The sequence below is a fragment of the Odocoileus virginianus genome, chromosome 7 (assembly GCF_023699985.2).
Source record: "Odocoileus virginianus isolate 20LAN1187 ecotype Illinois chromosome 7, Ovbor_1.2, whole genome shotgun sequence".
Lineage (NCBI taxonomy): Eukaryota > Metazoa > Chordata > Mammalia > Artiodactyla > Cervidae > Odocoileus > Odocoileus virginianus.
Window position 1 is genome coordinate 49,196,298 of NC_069680.1, and position 19,145 is coordinate 49,215,442.

At 39.2% G+C, this 19,145-nt stretch overlaps 1 protein-coding gene across 4 annotated transcripts in view; it reads right to left on the reverse strand.

Annotated features, from left to right (window-relative positions):
* Positions 1 to 10,781, reverse strand: part of FAM13C (family with sequence similarity 13 member C) — a 137,428-nt gene extending 126,647 nt beyond the window's left edge. For 2 of the 4 annotated variants that reach the window (XM_020907660.2, XM_020907659.2), the window contains exons 1-2: positions 10,233 to 10,385; positions 781 to 837 (exon numbers count right to left, since the gene is read on the reverse strand). In XM_020907660.2, the coding sequence (XP_020763319.2) occupies positions 781 to 837; positions 10,233 to 10,294 (119 nt within the window). In that variant the 5' untranslated portion in view covers positions 10,295 to 10,385. Of the gene's footprint in view, positions 1 to 780; positions 838 to 10,232; positions 10,386 to 10,409; positions 10,566 to 10,662 lie in introns of those variants that run through there. The other 2 variants (XM_020907665.2, XM_020907666.2) reach the window with 2 other exon arrangements.
* Positions 10,782 to 19,145: the final 8,364 nt, after the last annotated feature.

Consider the following 19,145-nt stretch of genomic DNA (forward strand, 5'->3'; position numbering starts at 1 on the left):
ATTTGGTCCTTCTAAGTGAGTCTTCTGTTTCCCTGTAGTAAAATAGCACTTAATGTACTGTAGCATAGTCATCTATATTTTGATCTATCTCCTCCAGTTGCACTGAACCCCTGGGAGCAGAGACTGATTTGTATTTCTACATCCCATATCTGTCTCCACTGGTTTCTGATGCACAAAAATGTATGAAACAAAGGCCTTCAACAAATGTTCCTTATCCAACAAGTGGACGTTTGTGTCACATATACCAGAGTCCAAATTCTGCCTCATCACAGCTGTGTTATTCTGGATGAGCTATAATCCCTCTGAGTCTCGTTTTTTCCACCTCGGATGAGGAAGGAAACAACAGCTTCCTTTTGGCTGTTAAGATTAAATAATGAGATGTATGTGAAAGTGCATGAACACAGCAAACTTGGAAGAGAAATGGTTAATGTTAAGATTTTGCCATCATATTATGAACCCCCTGATGACCAAGACTGCCATGTTTGGTGAATAATTCTAGAACTTCTTCCTTAAAGTCTATGATGGGAACATTTAGTGGGAACATTTAGATGCACTAATCAGTGTTTAATTCAATAGGCATTTACTGAGCATTCTCCATAGAAAACATACTGTCCTGAGTGCTAAGCAGGTATCCAAAAGTGAACAAAACTTCAAGAGCTGATAATCTATTAGAAGAAATAGGACATGAGAACAAATCACTAGAAATCAAAGAGAGTTAAGACACCAGACCAGAAGGTTTCTGTTCTTCATAATTAAGAACCAGGCAATGGTGGGTCCTACCTGAGACTGGAGAAATCAGTCTGATCTTCATGCAGAGAGACTGTGTCTTCGTCACACCTGAAGAGAGGAAATAAAACCACATCATATCCAACTGTCTGCTGAAGCAGAAGAAGCAATATTCTAGAATTATCTGAAGATTAGCACAGGAAACTAAAGAAAGGAACAATCTTTACCACTCTCACCCAAACCAGTGTCAATTCCTCAGATGTCTACCAGGTAATGATACCAATGTTGTCATATCATGTGAGCTTAAATGCTTAGAACCAGAGGTAACACTCCTTTTTCATCCACTTCTCTGTATCACCTCAACTAACAAGACCTTAGCAACTGAAGTGTTCACAGCACTTGAGGGAACATCTGACACCAAGACTTGTAGACTGTTGTTGGCTCAAAAGGGATGCAGCTACATGCCTCCTGGCATTTCTTCTGCCTTAGGCAGTCCCAAACCACATCAGCTGCCATCTGGCTTGCTCCACTGGCCTCCAGACTTTCCTGACCTCCTTCCTTTTCACAAAACTTATGAAATAACCTTATGAAAAATTCTTGGCTTTTCCATACTGAAAAATCTCCAGAGTTCTACACTGCCTGAGGGCATCTTGAGGAGGACCACAGTCTCACCCCAGTGTATGAGGGAGACTTTGTTCCTGTATTCAGCCTTCCCCACCCCATCCCACCCAACCTCACCCCGCCCTGCTCCAACCTGGAATGCTTTTTCTACCTTCAACTCCTACTCAGCCTTCACTGCTCAAGCCTTACAAGCTCTGTGAACTTTCCTTGCCAAGTTCATCTACATGCCATGTTCCCACTTTAACCGTAGTACTTAAATGTTTACTCTTCATTCTGAGGTTTTAGTAACCATCTAGTTCTTGCCTAGTGCTGTTATGTAGTTTCTTTGTACCTCTGAGACCTTTTTAATTAGTTGTTAATTCCATGAAAAGAAATACCGTCCTGTCTTTTTCTAGGTATACTGCCATAGTGCCCACAATGTTACGCCAGAGTAGATACTTAATAAATATTTGAATCAAATCATTAACCCGGCCCCTCAGCAAGTCTGTTCCCTGAAATAAGTGTGTGTGCCTAGTCGCATAGTCTTGTCCAACTCTTTGTGATCCCACGGACTGTAGCGTGCCAGACTCCTTCCTCCAGGCAAGAATACTGGAGTGGGTGGCCATTCCCTTCTCCAGGGAATTTTCCTCACTCAGGGATCAATCCCAAGTATCCTGCTTTGCAGGTAGATTCTTTACTGTCTGAGCCACCAGGAAGGGCCTGAAATAATTGAGCAGGCATTACTGAGCACTGACTGCCTTCCAAGTACTGCCTTAGGCACTGGAGCTGTGCTTCTCAAAATTTTTGGGATTCAGGACTGACCAGTTGGTTTTCTATTTCCAATCCACTGTGGAGAAATAATTTGGTAAAATGTCACAGGAATGTCAAATTCTTATAAAAGTTATTAAAAGCATACTCCCTATTTCTGTACTGGTCTTGTCTCAGACTAGTTACAATTTGTGAACCCACACTTTGAGCAGCACTACTTTTTTTTTTTAGTATAATTGCTTTATAATGTTGTGTTAGTTTCTGCTGTACAACAAAGTGAATCAGCTCTGTGCATACATGTACCCCCACCCTCTTGGACCTCCCTCCCGCTCACCTCACAATCCCACACCTCTACGTCATCATGAAATGGTGCAGGACTATATGGTCCCTCCCTCGCCCCCTCCACCACGTTTTCTGCCTGCCTTGTGCCTGTAAAAAACCTTAATCAAAGAATAAGTTTCCTCAGAGAAGTGAGAAATGCTGAAACAAAGGAAAACAGTCTAGGGAGACTAAATATTAATAAGGTAGGCATTAAGCATAGACAAGGACCTTTAGTTCTTTCTCAAGGGCTGTACATAATATTCTGAGCCATATCCTGTGAGCTGTCTCATAGATACCAAAACCCCAGGTGGAGGAGTTAACTACATGATGACCAGACTGTACCCAGGACTTGAGCTGCCACAGTTCTGAGAAATGACCGCAAAGAAATGGGAACATGAGCTCCCCGGAACTGAAGATTAACTGTACTGAAAACAACCAAAACCGAAATCATTTGTTTTAAGGATCCTCCCTGTTTCTCCCCTGACTGGCACTGGCTGCCAACTTACACTTTTCTTGGTGGAATGGAAACTTGCATTTGGGTTGAGCTGATGAGCTCCAAGACGGGGTAAGTCTACCAGTGAGCACACAGGCAACATTCCCGTTTGTGAGCGCTTGCCAATTGGTTCTGACTGCTGTGGAGGACTGTTTGTGAGCACTAGTGCTATTTGGAAATTCTTGACAGTTGGTTCTGAATGTGTGCCTGATGTTGAGAACTGTTTGGGACATGAGGTGCTACTTGGGCATTTTGCCAGTTGGTTCTGACATATGTCTGATGTTGAGGATCATTTGTGAGCACTGACTGCTATTTGGGCATTTTTGCCAATTGGTTCTGATGTCTGTCTGCCACTGAGGACCGTTTGTGAGCATGAAGTGCTATTTGGGCATTCTTGCCAATTGGTCCTGACATCTGACTATCATTGAGGAACGTTTGTTTTGGGACTTCGCAAAGTGTTTGTTTGGGACTGTGTACTGGTCACCCTCAGAGAGGTTTATGATGGATCTGTTGTTTGGTGTGTGAGTGTATATTCCATTTGTGGTGATTGGTATTCCTGTTGCCTTATGTAAGATGGGAAATTCAGGTTCAATTCATTAAGAAAAATTTTAGTTGTGAATTTATGACTGAAAAAGAAAGATGATTTTTTTTGGACAATGTATGGCTACAATATTCTTCAGAACCTGAAGAAGATTAAGATGAAAGCCCTGAAATTCAAAAAAGCTGGGTTTTTTTGCATATGCAGTTAGGGAAAGCTAACTTGATAATTTTTTTTTTTTCAGATCCTGAGAAAACAAAAGTACGCCTGAGAAAAAGTTTGAGTGACATTTATCATGTCCTTGAAATACAAACACAGTCCACTTTGCCTGGATCTTCAGCCTTGGGTTAACTATGCAAAGGAAAAAAGGCTTTAAAACTGGACGGATAATTTGGCTATTCTCACTATAGTCCATAATCTGATTACCTACTTTTGTATTCTTGTAAGACCAAAAGGGTAACTAGAGATGTTTGGGTTTATTAAACATATGTGTTGTACCACTGAAGAAAAATTATGCTATAAAAAATGTATGGATTTTTTGAAGTTATGAAGAATGTTCTTAAGTTTGCAGTCAGAAAATGCTGGTGTAACATTTCAATCACTTGTTTCTTGGTTTTGTTAAAACTTTCAAGGGTTAAAAATTGTAACTGCTGTTGAGGACTCTTGGTGAGTCCTCATATGTAAAAATGATAAGTGAAACATTTTGGTATGTAAAGCAAGTAGGATATATGTTGTCAAAAAAGAGAATGTATAAAGAATGGAGATATTTTTATTGAGGAAAAATGATGATAATAATTTTTTCCTATGGTTGTTTGTTTCCATATGAAAAATTACAGCACAAATTTGTCTGGATCTAGAAAGTGACAAAAGGTTTGTGAAAAAGGAATTTTGAAAAAAAAATGTGTATGTTGTCAGGATTAAGATTAGACTGACTTTAACTAGGTAAATGGATTTTGTTACTAACAGTAAACTGATGCAAAGTTGGTTTTTCTCTCTGTCAAAAAAGAAAAACTTTTTCTAGAATATTCAACTGATTTTGGTAACAGAGACTTCTAATGGAAAGTAATTGCTTTATTTCTAATCATACTTTTAACCCCAATGTTCAGGATGGAAAAATTCTCCAATAAGTTGTCACCAAGTATAGCTGCTCATGATGTTTAGCACTGCTGACTTTAAGAGTACTGCTTAAAGTACATATACAACTGTCTGACAGTTGGGTATGAATGATAAAATGTATGGCCTATAGAGCATTTCCCTACTAACCTCTGAGCCTGTTCATGATATCTAATTAGTTCCCCCTCCCCGTCCCTCCACCCCCCGGAGGTGGACAACTAGGCAAACATATAAATAAAAAAGAGGCCAAGCACTGAGGGACATGGATGGATCCAGAGCATGCAAATGAACCACTCTAGCAAACTTGGATCAATTTCCTTGCTTTTCCTTTTTTTTTTTTTAATTTTTGAAGTCCCAATAACCCACTCTGTCCACCTCATGGAAAACAATAATTCCTAAATGCTATCTTGTTCTCCACTATTTGAGGCATCTGCTTTAATAGATCATTTGAACTTTGTAATGTGAATTAAAATGTTTCCCAATAAAAGCAACCTAGCTAAGTAGAAAGATTAATGAAGAAGAAAAATCTAGAATTGTTGCTTCCAAAGAACTAGGGTTCAAACAGAGGTTCAACCTTTGAGCTCAACAATACCTATTATTTAAGAATTCGGCAAGAACTTTTTTTTTCATCCCCCTCATTTGATTTATTAATCTTTCTTCTCAAAGCACAATTAGTTAAAAATGGAAACTCAACACTAGAACATACAAAGTTGCAGATGCTTTCTGAAGTAGGAGGCCAGACCTAATTAGCTGATCAGATTTTAAGGGCTACGGAACAACTCCAGCCATCACCCAAGAAAACACAATTTCTAGGTTGTAGATATGGCAATGAGATAGATCTTTCTATGGCTTCCAGGGTGCACATATACAAGCTCTTTAAGTTCAATTGGGTTTTCCTTTGCTTCTGTGAAGATCATCAAGTTCTATTCAATTAATATCTTCTGATTGTTCTACTGAGTCCTTGCCCCAGAGCCCCCCAAAAATGCACAATACTGGCTCGATTATAAAACCAGATTTCACAGTGGGAACCCATATCCAGATATCCCAACTCTGGGGGAAAAAAAATCAACTCAGATCAAGTACCCATCTGGTCCTAGGCATGAGGTTCTCTTCTTATGTTATTCTGATAAAGAAATTTAAAGACCAATCTCTTTAATGATCTTCATAAATATCCAAACTGACCATCTTCTAGCACAATGTTTTTCAAACTATAAATTGCAACCTATTATACGGGGTTAATAATTATACGGTCCTGAAATTAGACAGCAGCTACCATCATTTTGTTTTTATTATTGGTACAGAAACAGAATAGAAAAAAAGTGTCAATATAGTGAGGGCTAAGTGTTATTTCACGAAACTTGTTTAAATAAATCATGTATGTATGTGTGTGCTGGACTGCAATATAAAATGGTTTTCTTAGTGCTGTTCACAGTAAAGAATGTAAAGACACCTCTACCAAATGATTTCCTTTGAGGTTCTCATCAACCAGATTCTAAGTACAAGAGTTTTTAATTTGTGGTTGCCCAGATAATACATGAATAATTTGTCCTTGTCATCATTTTCCTGTGAAGTGCTCAAGGTAGTTAGTTTTCTCTCTACTTGGACTTTTGCTTTCTCTACTACCACTGCAGATGGTGACTGCTGCCATGAAATTAAAAGACGCTTACTCCTTGGAAGGAAAGTTATAACCAACCTAGATAGCATATTAAAAAGCAGAGACATTACTTTGCCAACAAAGGTCCGTCTGGTCAAGGCTATGGTTTTTCCAGTGGTCATGTATGGATGTAATAGTTGGACTGTGAAGAAAGCTGAGCACTGAAGAATTGATGCTTTTGAACTGTGGTGTTGAAGAAGACTCTTGAGAGTCCCTTGGACTGCAAGGACATCCAACCAGTCCATCCTAAAGGAGATCAGTCCTGGGTGTTCATTGGAAGGACTGACGCTAAAGCTGAAACTCCAGTACTTTGGCCACCTCATGCGAAGAGGTGAGTCATTGGAAAAGACCCTGATGCTGGGAGGGATTGGGGGCAGGAGGAGAAGGGGATGACAGAGGATGAGATGGCTGGATGGCATTACCGACTCAATGGACATGTGTTTGAGTAAACCCCGGGAGTTTGTGATGGACAGGGAGGCCTGGCGTGCTGCGATTCATGGGGTCGCCAAGAGTCAGACACGACTGAGTGACTGAACTGAACTGAACTGAACTGAATCAACCACAAACAAAAAAACGTTAAAAGGTACTTTGCAGTTCATCTTCTCTTTCATATGATCTCAAATAAGCCTGACAGTGGTGTGAGGTAAGCATTACCTTCACCCAGTGGCTAAGGGATTTCCCAGGATTCCAAAGCATAAAGCAGTGATGCCTGTGGTGCTTCTGCTCCACACTAAACCCACCAAATAGTCTCTTCAGTCTAGGCTCAAGAGAGAGAGAAAGACTTGTTTTTTTAGAAGAATGGTGGAGAAAGAAATACCCATAAGTCTCTTTTTTGACTTGGGGTAAATAAGTACAGAGGTCTCAGATTGGTAATGAGATAAAATGTAGCTGTACTCAAAAGGGGACTGCCATTCCCTGCAGTACCATGTTCCTTGAAGGCACAATTGCAGAGAAACAGGCTGCAATCCTGTGGGATTTCTTAAAGTGTGCCCCCAGAACCATTTGTGTTGGCACCACTTGGAGTGTCTGAGTAAGATGGCAAGCTGCGCTATATTCAGTTTCCTGGGATCAACATAATAGAAAAGAATATAAAAAAGAATGTATATACTTGTGTAACTGAGTCACTTCGCTGTACAGCAGAAATTAACACAACAGTGTAAATCAACTATACTTCAATTTTTTAAATAAATTAATTTTTAAAAATGGAAAAATACAGTTAAGTTCCAGCTTCATCCTCACTGCTAGCCCCACTAAATCGACTCTCTGAGGATAGGGCCAAGGAATGTGAGTTTTCAAACTAGATTACTTTTCCGCCACATAACTAGCATGCTTCCAAAATGTTCAATGCTGACCTAAAGGTTTACAAAACCCAGACCAGCATTTGGCTGACCCCAACACGAACACCCATCTCTAGGTTTCCACTTGAGAATAAAGCCTGGGAACTAGATTTTTCATAAGCCCCTAACCCCTTCCCCAAATGATACTGACAGTCCTTTGGTTTTGAGAGTTACTGCTTTGGATGATAACTAATTTGCCACAGAATTCACTGCTGGATATGCTCCATTTCAAATAACAAGTTAGCCAGGGCAACATAGGAAATGACCACGGAAAAGCAACAGATGAGAGTGTACACAGATAGAGAACACAAGGCCAAGGCCATTCTGATCTTGGAAGAATCTGGGTAGAAAAAAGAAACTGAACTGGGCCACATTTGCACAGAGAGGGACAGACAAGGCATGGGAAAAATTAGGAAGAGAAAAAAATGTGTCCTTGAGTCCCTCCCAATTCCCACTCCCTTTGACTCTTAAAAGCCCCCAGTTGGCCAAGCAGAACCCTCTTAGGTTAGACTAGCTGATAACATAATTTATATTAAAATATTAATGACAATTTGAATCCACCTCCCAGGGACACAGACTTTTTAAATTTCCATTTTAATAAGGGTCACCACCAGAGTTCTTCATCAAAAAAAAAAAACCCCAAATCTCTAGGTAGAATTTCAGGCAGTAGAAAAGATAAGTATGTGTGAGTGGGTAGGAGGAAGTAGGAGTAGGGTGGAGATAGGAGAAGGCGATGTTTTCTTTTATCCAAAACATAAAATAGAGGCAAGTGCTGTACACCAAGACCAGACCTGAACATTTATGAATCACCTGCTACTTCTCTGTCTCAGTATAGCACATTCTGATCCTGCTAGCTTTGGGGTCATGCCTAAAGAACCAAGGAAAACCGAGGGGAGGAGAAAATACTATATTAGACAATGACTAGTTATAAATGGATCTAGACTGTCCTGTTATACCTATGAATACTTGGTATGCTTCAAATATGCCCCTCAGATTTTTAGATTAGCCAGATGGCATCCCAATTGTCACTCAGTGCCTTTTAAAATAAATCACTGTCACTTCTCTCAAAACAACAACAAGATCTTATGCAATCAGAACTCCTTGGGGACTGTCCAAAGACAAGGTACCAGACTTTCCCCAGCATTTAACTAAAACCATTTTTAAAACACTGTCCATGTGAAATTTAAAAGTAAGGAACTCCATTTTGAAGCTTCTATGCCTATGGCTGACTTTGGGGATTCAGCCACACCAGGTCCTGAGAGTCAGGCCCAGGAAGCCTTTGGTGCTATATGCATAGCAAAAGGAAGAAAGCAATACCCGTGTACCCAAACCAGCAAGTCACAGCCTCATCTCTGGCCTGCACCTCTCCCCACTCTAAGGCTTTTAGAGAAGCAAAGTTATAGCACTGTTACCAAGCAAGTTCATTAACATGATGAAGGTTTCAATGAGTATTTTATACTGGATCTTCTAAAATCAACCCTGGATCTTTTTTTTTTTTTTTAAAGTAACTCCACCTAAGATAGCTCAAAGCTCAACACTAAGAGAGTAACATCCAGAGAAACAAAAGAATGTAAAAATCAAGAGGGCTTGGGAAGCCCTATAGTCCCCCATTACCAAGTCACTGATCCAGTGACTTGAACCTCACATCATTTATTTGCCTTTTAGGGAACTTCAGCAAATAGTTCCCAAGTTACTGGGACTTCTGTATCAAACTTGCAGCATTTTTTAATGTAGTTGAGTATATAACCATATACACCTCTTTTTCCTGAAAAACTATTTAGAGTAACTTCTATCATAAGGTCCCAGAAGTAAACACTGTGAGTTAGCCTAAAGAAAGACTGCTAAATAAAGCATAGATATTTCATACATATATATATATGTATATATATGTAAATTACATATCAGTTACATATAGTATTAGCATAATACACTACCCATTAATTTTTAACATATACATATAATACAGTATTAAAAAAATTAAGGAAAGGATGACAAGAATTAAAAGCATAAACTCTAAATATCGAATAAAAAATACCATGCATGCTGGTCTTGAGTAAAATATTTACACTCCTTCATTCCGTGTTTGAATGGTATTAGTTGTCCCAATCAAAAGCTTTAACCATAGAACTAGATAACACAGTCCTAAGATAGCCAGATCTCTGAGGGCAGAAGACAAAATTGACAAAGGGCATTCAAGAAAAGTTTACTGTCTTAAAAGTCTGTACAAAGGAGCGGATGAGGCTGTTTAGCCTATTTATCACATGCTGGAATTCAACTCCAGTCATTTCACATCCATCTTCTAATTGCTGTAAACGTACACAGCGTGCTCATGAAAACAGACACCAGTGTTGGCAAAACACAACAAAGCTTCCTTGCTGACATGTCAAAGAGATTTATTTTTCAAAAATCTGAACTCCAAGAACACAAATCTGGGAGCACTGTGCTCCCGTAAGCCATCAGTTTGCTTTAATAGCCCTCCCATAGTTGCTAAAAGGCTGATTTCAACCTGTAAAGATTTCTGGGCCCCATCAGTCCCCATGTCTCCCGGTCTTCACAGCCCCAGATTACTGGAGACAATGCATCTAGTACCCAGAGCAGCTGGGGACGGGGGAGGATACCTTCACGTTAGTTGCTCCCTGAGAAAGGCATGCAAATCTTATTGTATTGACAAGAATCACTTACTCTGTTACAGCGGTGCTGCTGAAGGAATTATCCTGAAGGCTGAAACAGAAACAAGAAAACATCAGCCAAGTCCGGCCGGGGAGCCGTCTCCCTGGCCGCTCTCTGGGAGTTAGAGCACACACACAAACATGGCATTGCAAGGCAAGTCTCAGGGCTCACCGGGCGCGCTCGCTCTACCTTGGGCTGCTGTCTGCACATGCTCGTAACGACACCCCCCGCAGGGGCCCAGCTGCACGGGCGAACCACAAAGCCCGGCAGCCGAGAGGCTGCGGGGACAGAGCTGGGCGGGGCGCGGCGGCCAGCCGCCCCCGGGACCCTCGCGAGGAGCACCTGGAGCGTGCTCCGGGACCTCAATCTCGCCGGCCCAGCGCCGCCTTTAATCCAGGCCTCCCCGTGCCGGCCGCCCCCTGGAAAGCCCGACTGTTTCTACCTAGGCGCTGAAATCCCCGGGGGACTTGCTTTCTTCCAGACGTCTCCTACCAGTTTTACAAGAGCTACCCCCTCTAGGGATGGAGGCTCGCAGAGATGCACAGATCGTTCAGAAAAAGCTGGAAGGGAACCAGAAGGGGGAGGGGACCATAACTGCTGTTTTCGGTGTCTATGTTTACTGCCCAGGAAGAAAAAGAAGAGCCCTGAAAGAGGGCTCCTAGCATTACACCAGTCAGTCTGCTCTGTTATTTCAGTCCCCAGGAGCAAGCGCCCAGCCCAGGACCTCAACGCTCTGAGTGAACCAACTCAGGGAGAGGGCAGAATTTATTCCAGGCATTAGCTGGTGACTGGGGGGAACGTGAGCTGGGTAGGGCTTGCTCTGGCCAGAGCCGCTGGCCCAAGCTCCGCTGCCAACCGGCTTTACAAAAGATGAGAGATGGAATCCACCTGGCTGCCCGCGTTAAATAAAGGCAGCCCTGCTGGGGGAGGGGAAGCTCTCAGTCTCCCACTTGCCTCCTTCCCCAGGAGGTGTCTGTCCTCTTCTCTTTTCATGGTTAATTTCTCCTGCCTGGTTGACCTTGATATGGAGTGAACAGTTACCTGGGAAAGATGCTTATTTTGAATTGAGAAGATCCTCATTCCCTTCTTTTAATCTCTTTACTCTCAGAAGCCACTGAGATGGTGGTTTTAGTCTGAATTATATAAGATGCTGAGTTAAACAACCACCAAAAAAATCAAAATTTAATTTTCAGATTATTAGAAAAATTACTCAAAACTTGGTAATAAGGCGAAAGAGCAAGATCTTTCAGTGTCACACCAAGACAGTGTTTCACAGGTCCAAGGACTGCTTAATTCTATACAAAAATGGACTGTCTTTGACTTGCTAGTCACTCTTGGTTAGATTTCAGACACTACAGAGCTATGTGCTAGCGTTGCACATTTTGTCCAATCTGTCCAGAAGAAAACCTCAGTATTTATGGTTTTATTGCATTATGCAACTTGAACAAATTTTGTATCTAACCTAATAGTCTTATAATATTAATAACATTCTTTCTAAATGCCTGTAAATATTCAGATCCTCAAAATACTCTTGGAACCAAGAGCATCATCATCTCATGTGTGTGTGTTTAGTCGCTCAGTTGTGTCTGACTCTTTGTGATCCCATGGACTGCAGCCAGGCTCCTCAGTCCATGGGGATTCTCCAGGCAAGAATACTGGAATGGGTTGCCATTTCCTTCTCCATCATCTTATAGATACCCTCATTAATAAGTTAATAGATCTCTGGTACGTGCCTATATTTTTATAAAAGTCATCTCTTTAACTTTCAAAGACATACTCTGAAAAATTGAAATTGAGTTTTCAAAGAACAACAGGTTTCATTAATGTCCTTTGTGATTTTTCTTTCCCCTCTCTAAATATTTTGAAAAGTAACTGAATAAAAGCCTAATATAGGTTATTCCTTAGAAATACTTCAGGTTTGGTTCCAGACCATCACAATAAAGCAAATGTTGCAACAAAGCTCATCACAGGAATTTTTTGGTTTCCCAGTATACATAAAAGTTATGTTTACACTACACTATTAGTCTATTAAGTAAACAGTAGCACTATGTCTGAAAAAAAGAGTACCTTAATTTAAAAATACTTTATTGCTAAAAAATACTAACCTCATCTGAACCTGTAATCTTTTTGGCTGGTGGAGGGAGGTTCTTGCCTCGATATTGATGACTGCTTACTGGTCAGGGTGGTAGTTATCTGAAGGCTGGAGTGACTGTGATCATTTCTTAAAATAAGACAATGAAGTCAGCCACATCAAACCATCAATTTACGCTTCCATTCATGAATGATTTCTCTGGAGAAGGAAATGCTATTTGATACCATTTTCTTCACAGTAGAACTTCAGTTCTCTCAAATCCTGTCACTGCTTTATCAACCAAATTTGTGTAGTGTTCTAAATCTTTTGCTGTCTTTTCAATAATCCTCACAGCAAATCTTTGCCAGGAGTAGATTTTGTCTCAAGAAATCACTTTATTACCCACAAGAAACAACTCATTCATTGATGTTCTTTCACGAAAGTGCGGCAATTCACTCACATCTTCAAGTTCCACTTCTAATTCTAGTTTTCTTGCTATTTCCATGACATCTTCAGTTACTTCCTCCCCAGAAGTCTTTCACCCCTCAAAGTCATCCATGTGGGTCAAAATCAACTTCTTCCAAACAGCTATTAATGTTGGTATTTTGAGCTCTTTTCATGAAGCACAAATGTTCCTAATGGTATCTAGAATGGTGAATTCTTTCCAGAAGGTTTTCAATTCACTTTGTCCAGAGATGTTAGAGAAATTACAACCTGGGGCAGCTACAGCCTTACAAAATGTATTTCTTAGTAAGACTTGAAAGTTTAAATTACTCCTTGATTCATGGGCTGCAGAATGGATATTGTGTTTCAATTTCCTTCAAGAACACTTTCTTTGTATTTACAACTTGACTGTGTGGCACAAGAGCCCTAGCTTTCACATGCCTTCCTCTTCATAGTTTAATCATTTCTAGTTTTAGATGCTAGGAAGAGATGTGCAATTCTTCCTTTCACTTGAATACTTAGAGGCAATTGTAGAGTTGTTAATTGGACTAATTTCAGTATCTTTGTGCCTCGGGGAATAGGGAGGCCTAAGGAAAGAGAGACAGGGAATGGTCAATTGGTGGAGCAGTCAGAACACAGAGAACATTTATCAGTTAAGGTCATCATCTTATATGGACATGGTTTGTGGTACCCCCTAAACAATTATAATAGTAACATCCAAGAGCACTAATCACAGATCACCATAACAAACATAATAATAATGAAAAAGTTTGATATATTATGAGAATTATCAAAATATGACACAGAGGCACAAAATGAGCCAATGATATTGGAAAAATAGTGCCAAAGACTTACCTGAATCATAAAGATCAGAGCAGAAATAAATGAACTAGAGACAAAGAAAACAGCAGCAGAGATCAATGAAAATAAAAGCTGGTTCTTTTTAGAAGATATAAAAAACTGATAAGCTTTTATCCAGACGCATCAAGAAAAAAAGGAAGATTCAATAAATTTAGAAATGAAAAAGAAATCACAACTGACACCACAGATATAAAGGATCATAAGAGACTATTACAAGCAATCATACACCAATAAAATGAACAACCTGGAAGAAATGTACAAATTCTAAGCAAGGTAAACAACCTTCTAAGATGGAACCAGGGAGAAATAGAAAATATCAACAGATAATCACAAGTACTGAAATTGAAACTGTGATTGAAAAACTTCCAACAGACAAAAGTCCAGGAACAATTGCCTTCACAGGCAAATTCTATCAAACATTTGAGAAGAGTTAACACCTATCCTTCTGAAATGCCTTCAATGAATTGCAGAGGAAGGAGTACTTTTTTTTTCATTTATTTTTATTATTTGGAGGCTAGTTACTTTACAATGTTGTAGTGGTTTTTGCCATACATTGACATGAATCAGCCAAGCATTTACATGTGTCCAAGTTCATTTTACAAGGCCACCATCACCCTAATACCAAAACCAGAGAAAGATATCACAAAAAAAGAGAAAATTGCAGGCCAACATCACTGATGAACATAGACAAAAGACACAAGAATCCTCAACAAAAGGCTTGACACAGGGTTGCCAGAAACCTTCAAATTGTTAAAAAAAAAAAAAAAACAAAACCACCGCCATTAGTATCTGCAAAGAACAATAAATGGAAGCACATTAAAATGAGGTCTTAGAGCTGAAATTTATGAACTAAGTTTAAAAATGTTCATCACTTGAATGATTTAATATACAGTATGTATACATTCCTAAGCCTCTTATGAGTTACATTCGGGAGTGTCAGCCTTTGACCTCTTCACTATATATATGTATGCATTATTTAGCCATCACAAAACAAGGCTTATTCTTTCTGTCTTATTGAGACTGATACAGGTAAGTTTATATTCTGGATTCTTGGCTCTAAAAGTTCAAAGGTTGCCAGTTTTCAGAAACCTTATTCATTGTCTATGGGGCTGATTCCAAATGTTCTAATGCAGAGAAAGATCCTATTTTTCTCATTTAAGCATCTTTAGTGATCAATTGGAATGGAAAAATATACTGCTTTCAACTTTGAAAAGAACTTGACCAAATATATGAAATAATGTGGGCCCTTTGAAAACAACATGAAATATCAACTGTATAAAACACATGTAAGTATTCAATAATGTCTATGGAAAAGAACTAATTTTCAGCATTTCTGTGAATAAAGTGAAAGTGAAGTCACTCAGTTGTGTCCAACTCTTTGTGACTCCATGGACTATAGCCCACCAGGCTTCTCCATCCATGGGGTTTTCCAGGCAAGAATACCGGAGTGGGTTGCCATTTCCTTCTCCAGGGCAGTAAAGCATTTTGTTGTTTCTCAACCAACATTTCTCAAACTTAATGAAGACTAAACTGTTTTTTGTTAAATACATTACCTATTAACATCATGTTGAACTAAGAATTCTGAGGAAGAATTTCCTAAGTATGTCAGGGGAAAAATGCAAAATATATTAACCAGTATTATTATTAATTGAACAAATGAATGAATCAACAAATAATGCTACATGATTGTCACTATTTCATAGCTATGAATAAGCTAGACATAGTCCCTGTCATGTTTTAGGGTAATTATGTAGTATGTACACATATATGATATATAGTGTACACTGTATGTACAACCCTATTTTGTACAATATATGTAGAATAAAGGGAAAATGAAGATGCTGGATTTGAATATGTTCATTTATATGATAAAAGTTTCATGTTTTACTTTTTCTATCAGTGTTCTTAAAATCAACATCTGAACTTCAGACTAAATAACAGTAGTCTTTATTATAATTGAAAATAAGTCTAATATATTGACTTGGCTATATACAAAATACAAAGCAATAAACAGTGGTCAAGAAAGAAATTTCTAGAGTTGCCAGTGTTCAAGACCCACCAGTTACTAGAAGTTTGAACTCAGACAACCACTCCATGCCTCAGTTTTCTCAACTGTAAAATTGGAGGCAATAACAACTTACCTCATGGCTTTTAATGGAGATAAAATGACATAGCTGAAAATGACACAAAAAGGTCAACAAATGTTCTTGTTATAATTATTATTATAAGACTTTATTAACATAAAGTTAATGATTTATATTCAGGAGTATGGGACAGGATGAACAAACTGCTGTGCTTGAGTAGTAGGTTTAAAAGATGATATTTTCTTCTATTTCTTATAATGACATAGTGTTTACGTAGTATTTTTTAAGACCAATAAAAATGAAAACTTTACTAAATGTAGATATGTTGCTCTTAAAAATGAAATGAGCTCCATCCAGAATGGCTTCGTGCTCACTTTATAGGTCTTTCATGTAAAATACTCACACATCCCTAGAGGAACATTCAATTCTGAGAAATCACTTTCTGCAAGACCCTGCGGCAAGGAGCCAGGATCTTCACAATGCCAGGAAGTCAACAGAGGCCTGCTCTCCTGGCCTGCACACAGTGACTTGCAGCTTCCTGCCAGGACCCTGGGAAGTGATCAGACTTCCCTGTGGAAAAAGAGGACTCTTGCCTGAAAAGATAATGTTCCATAAAGAAGTCTCTCCCTGATTCTCTGTCCTCTTGTCTTTTCTCTCACCAGTTCTAATACCTGACGTTACTAAACAGGCCTCATGACCTGAGTGGTATCCTCCTGAAGATTCAAAGATGCCCAGGGAAGCAAAGTTGAGATACCAAATATAAACTGATGGAAGCCAGCTTATTTAACATCCCCTCCCCTAATTAATGCTAGTCCAACTTTGTCTGAGAATCTCTTTCTGATCCATCCGACAACAAAATATACATATAATGTAAACTGATGGCTTACCAAAATTTTAACTTTGGTAGAAGATTCAGGATTTCATGAACTCAGTAAAAGATGATGAAGACTGACTTAAATCACATTCAAAACCAATGATAAATGCTGCTGCTGCTGCTAAGTCGCTTCAGTCGTGTCCAACTCTGTGCGACCCCATAGATGGCAGCCCACCATGCTCCCCCGTCCCTGGGATTCTCTAGGCAAGAACACTGGAGTGGGTTGCCATTTCCTTCTCCAATGATAAATGAGGTTTTGGCAATAACGACTAAAGAATAAAAGTTTACAAGGATGGTAACATGTAAATATTGAAGGGAATGAGTTAAACATCAAAGGATTAAAAGTGTTTCTTGGAAAAATTTATGAAGCCCTTAATTAATTTTGTAAACGTTACCTTTGTATAATTATGCAGTACATGTCAAATGTGAAGTGAAGGTGAACATTAGATGAGCTATTAAAATTTTTGCAGAAAAATTACACGCGGGCACACACACACACATACATCCATATATGTATATATCACCTCCAATGGGCATAATTTATTCTTGACTATTTCTAAGAATTAGCTCACTATTATAAATTATATTCCTAATATAAACTAAGAACATTTTTATAATATATTTATTGTTTACCCATGACCTACCAGGCCATATGCACCCTGGCCCCTGAGACAACTCGAAACTTAGCTTCAATCATAGTGGTCTCCCTGTGCTTATTATAACAAGTGAACTTGATCCCTCCCTTGGCCCTTTGCACTTGCTATTCCCTTTGCTGGGAAAACCACCCCCAGATCTGCTCAAATATGCTTCTTTGGGGAAAACATCCCTGACCAAACTTGTGAAATTAGCAGCTCCCATCACTTTATTCTGTCTTTTCTTCACGGGACCTGTCGCTACTTGACATTTAATATTTGTTTATTTGTGTTATAATTGCCTCTTCTACTAGAATGGGGGCTCTTTGAAAACAAAGATTTCTGAGTCTTATTCACTATTGTATCCCCAAGGCTGAAATTCGTGTCTACCAGGGTAGGTACCGAGTAAATATTTGAGAAATAGAATGAGTGATTATTCAGTTCTACTTTCTTTTTCAAGATAAAGGTCTATTCATCCCTCATTTTTCCATTCACTTTGAAATGTTAGCTCCTGTTTTAAGTGACTCACCTTAAGTGGGCTTTTTCCAAGACAAATTACCTGCAGGTAATGAGGCTTTCCTGTTTTAGACATTCCTTCCTTCCCTTTGCAGGGATAACAAACAGATGTCATGTTGTTAGGCCAACATGGCTGATGGTACTAGCTTCCCAAAACGTTGTTTCTGAGGTGTGGTCCCAGTCCAGCCAGAAAGAGCACTGGAGAATTGATCAATCATCAGTGATTTCTAGGGGACAAGATGGGGTCATGGTAGTAGAATTATTGATTTAGAAAACCTTATTAAAACAAAAATTTTCTTGGGAAAAAACACATTTTGCTATTAGCATCTTAGTTTCAATTTTCAGATGACCAAATACATCCTTCCTATTGATAGGATTCTTAAAAACCTCAGGAGCTAACTGGTCTAATTTTTTTTTTTTTTAAATATCTAAACCTGTACCAGGAAAACCCTCCAACTGCTGTTTGAAACCTTCAGGAAGAAGAAACTTTCAGCTCACCAACTCCTCTATTGGACTCCTTTAATTCGTTAAAAAAAAAAAATGTTTCCACTTAAGCTCTCCTCTGCTTCTTGTTACTTTCACACATGACTGAAAGCCCCTAAAACCTAATCTTCTTGGTCTTCTGGTCTCCTGGCCAAATTTTCCCCTTTTCTTCAGTACATTCTCTTATGACATGATTTAGAATCCCTTCAGCTTCAAAAAATAAAAAATAAAAAATTTTTTAAAAAAAGAAGACCCCCTCAACTTCTTTCTGAGTTGTTGTAGCATTGAATAAATTGTGAAAATGTCTTCAAAAATTGCACCTGCTACCCTGAACACATTATGACTTCAGGCATGGTTTGTCCAATGAAGAGTGAAATGGGATTATCATCTCCTTCTTTTTAACATTACACTCTTTGTGCATGACCCAAGACCACTGTGAGTGGCTCTACCATTTACATCACACCATGGCCCCAAATTATTGAAGTCAACTGCTAATCCAGATCCACATCCATGCCTTCCGAAAGGAGAGCAATGGGTTTATGGAACTCAAGTCACAGCTTTGCATACGTTCCTATGAAATTCTATGTGTCTGAGGTGATACTGTATACCATCAAATTCAACCTTTCAGATCTTTTGAGAGTATGTATTTTTAGCAAAAATTATGATGACTATCTCTTCCAGTGTCATAGAATCAGTTTGTTGTAGATAGAGTCCTTCCAAAAACCGGAACATACAATAAATATGGTTGTTGTTGTTCAGCTGCTAAGTCATGTCCAACTCTTTGTAACCCCATGGTCTGCAGCACACCATGCTTCCCTGTCCTTCACTATTTCCCAGAGATTGCTCAAATTCATGTCCATTGAGTCGGTGATGCTATCTAACCATCTCCACCTCTGCTGCCTCCTTCTCTTTTGCCTTCACTCTTTCATAGAATCAGTGTCTTTTCCAATGAGTCAACTC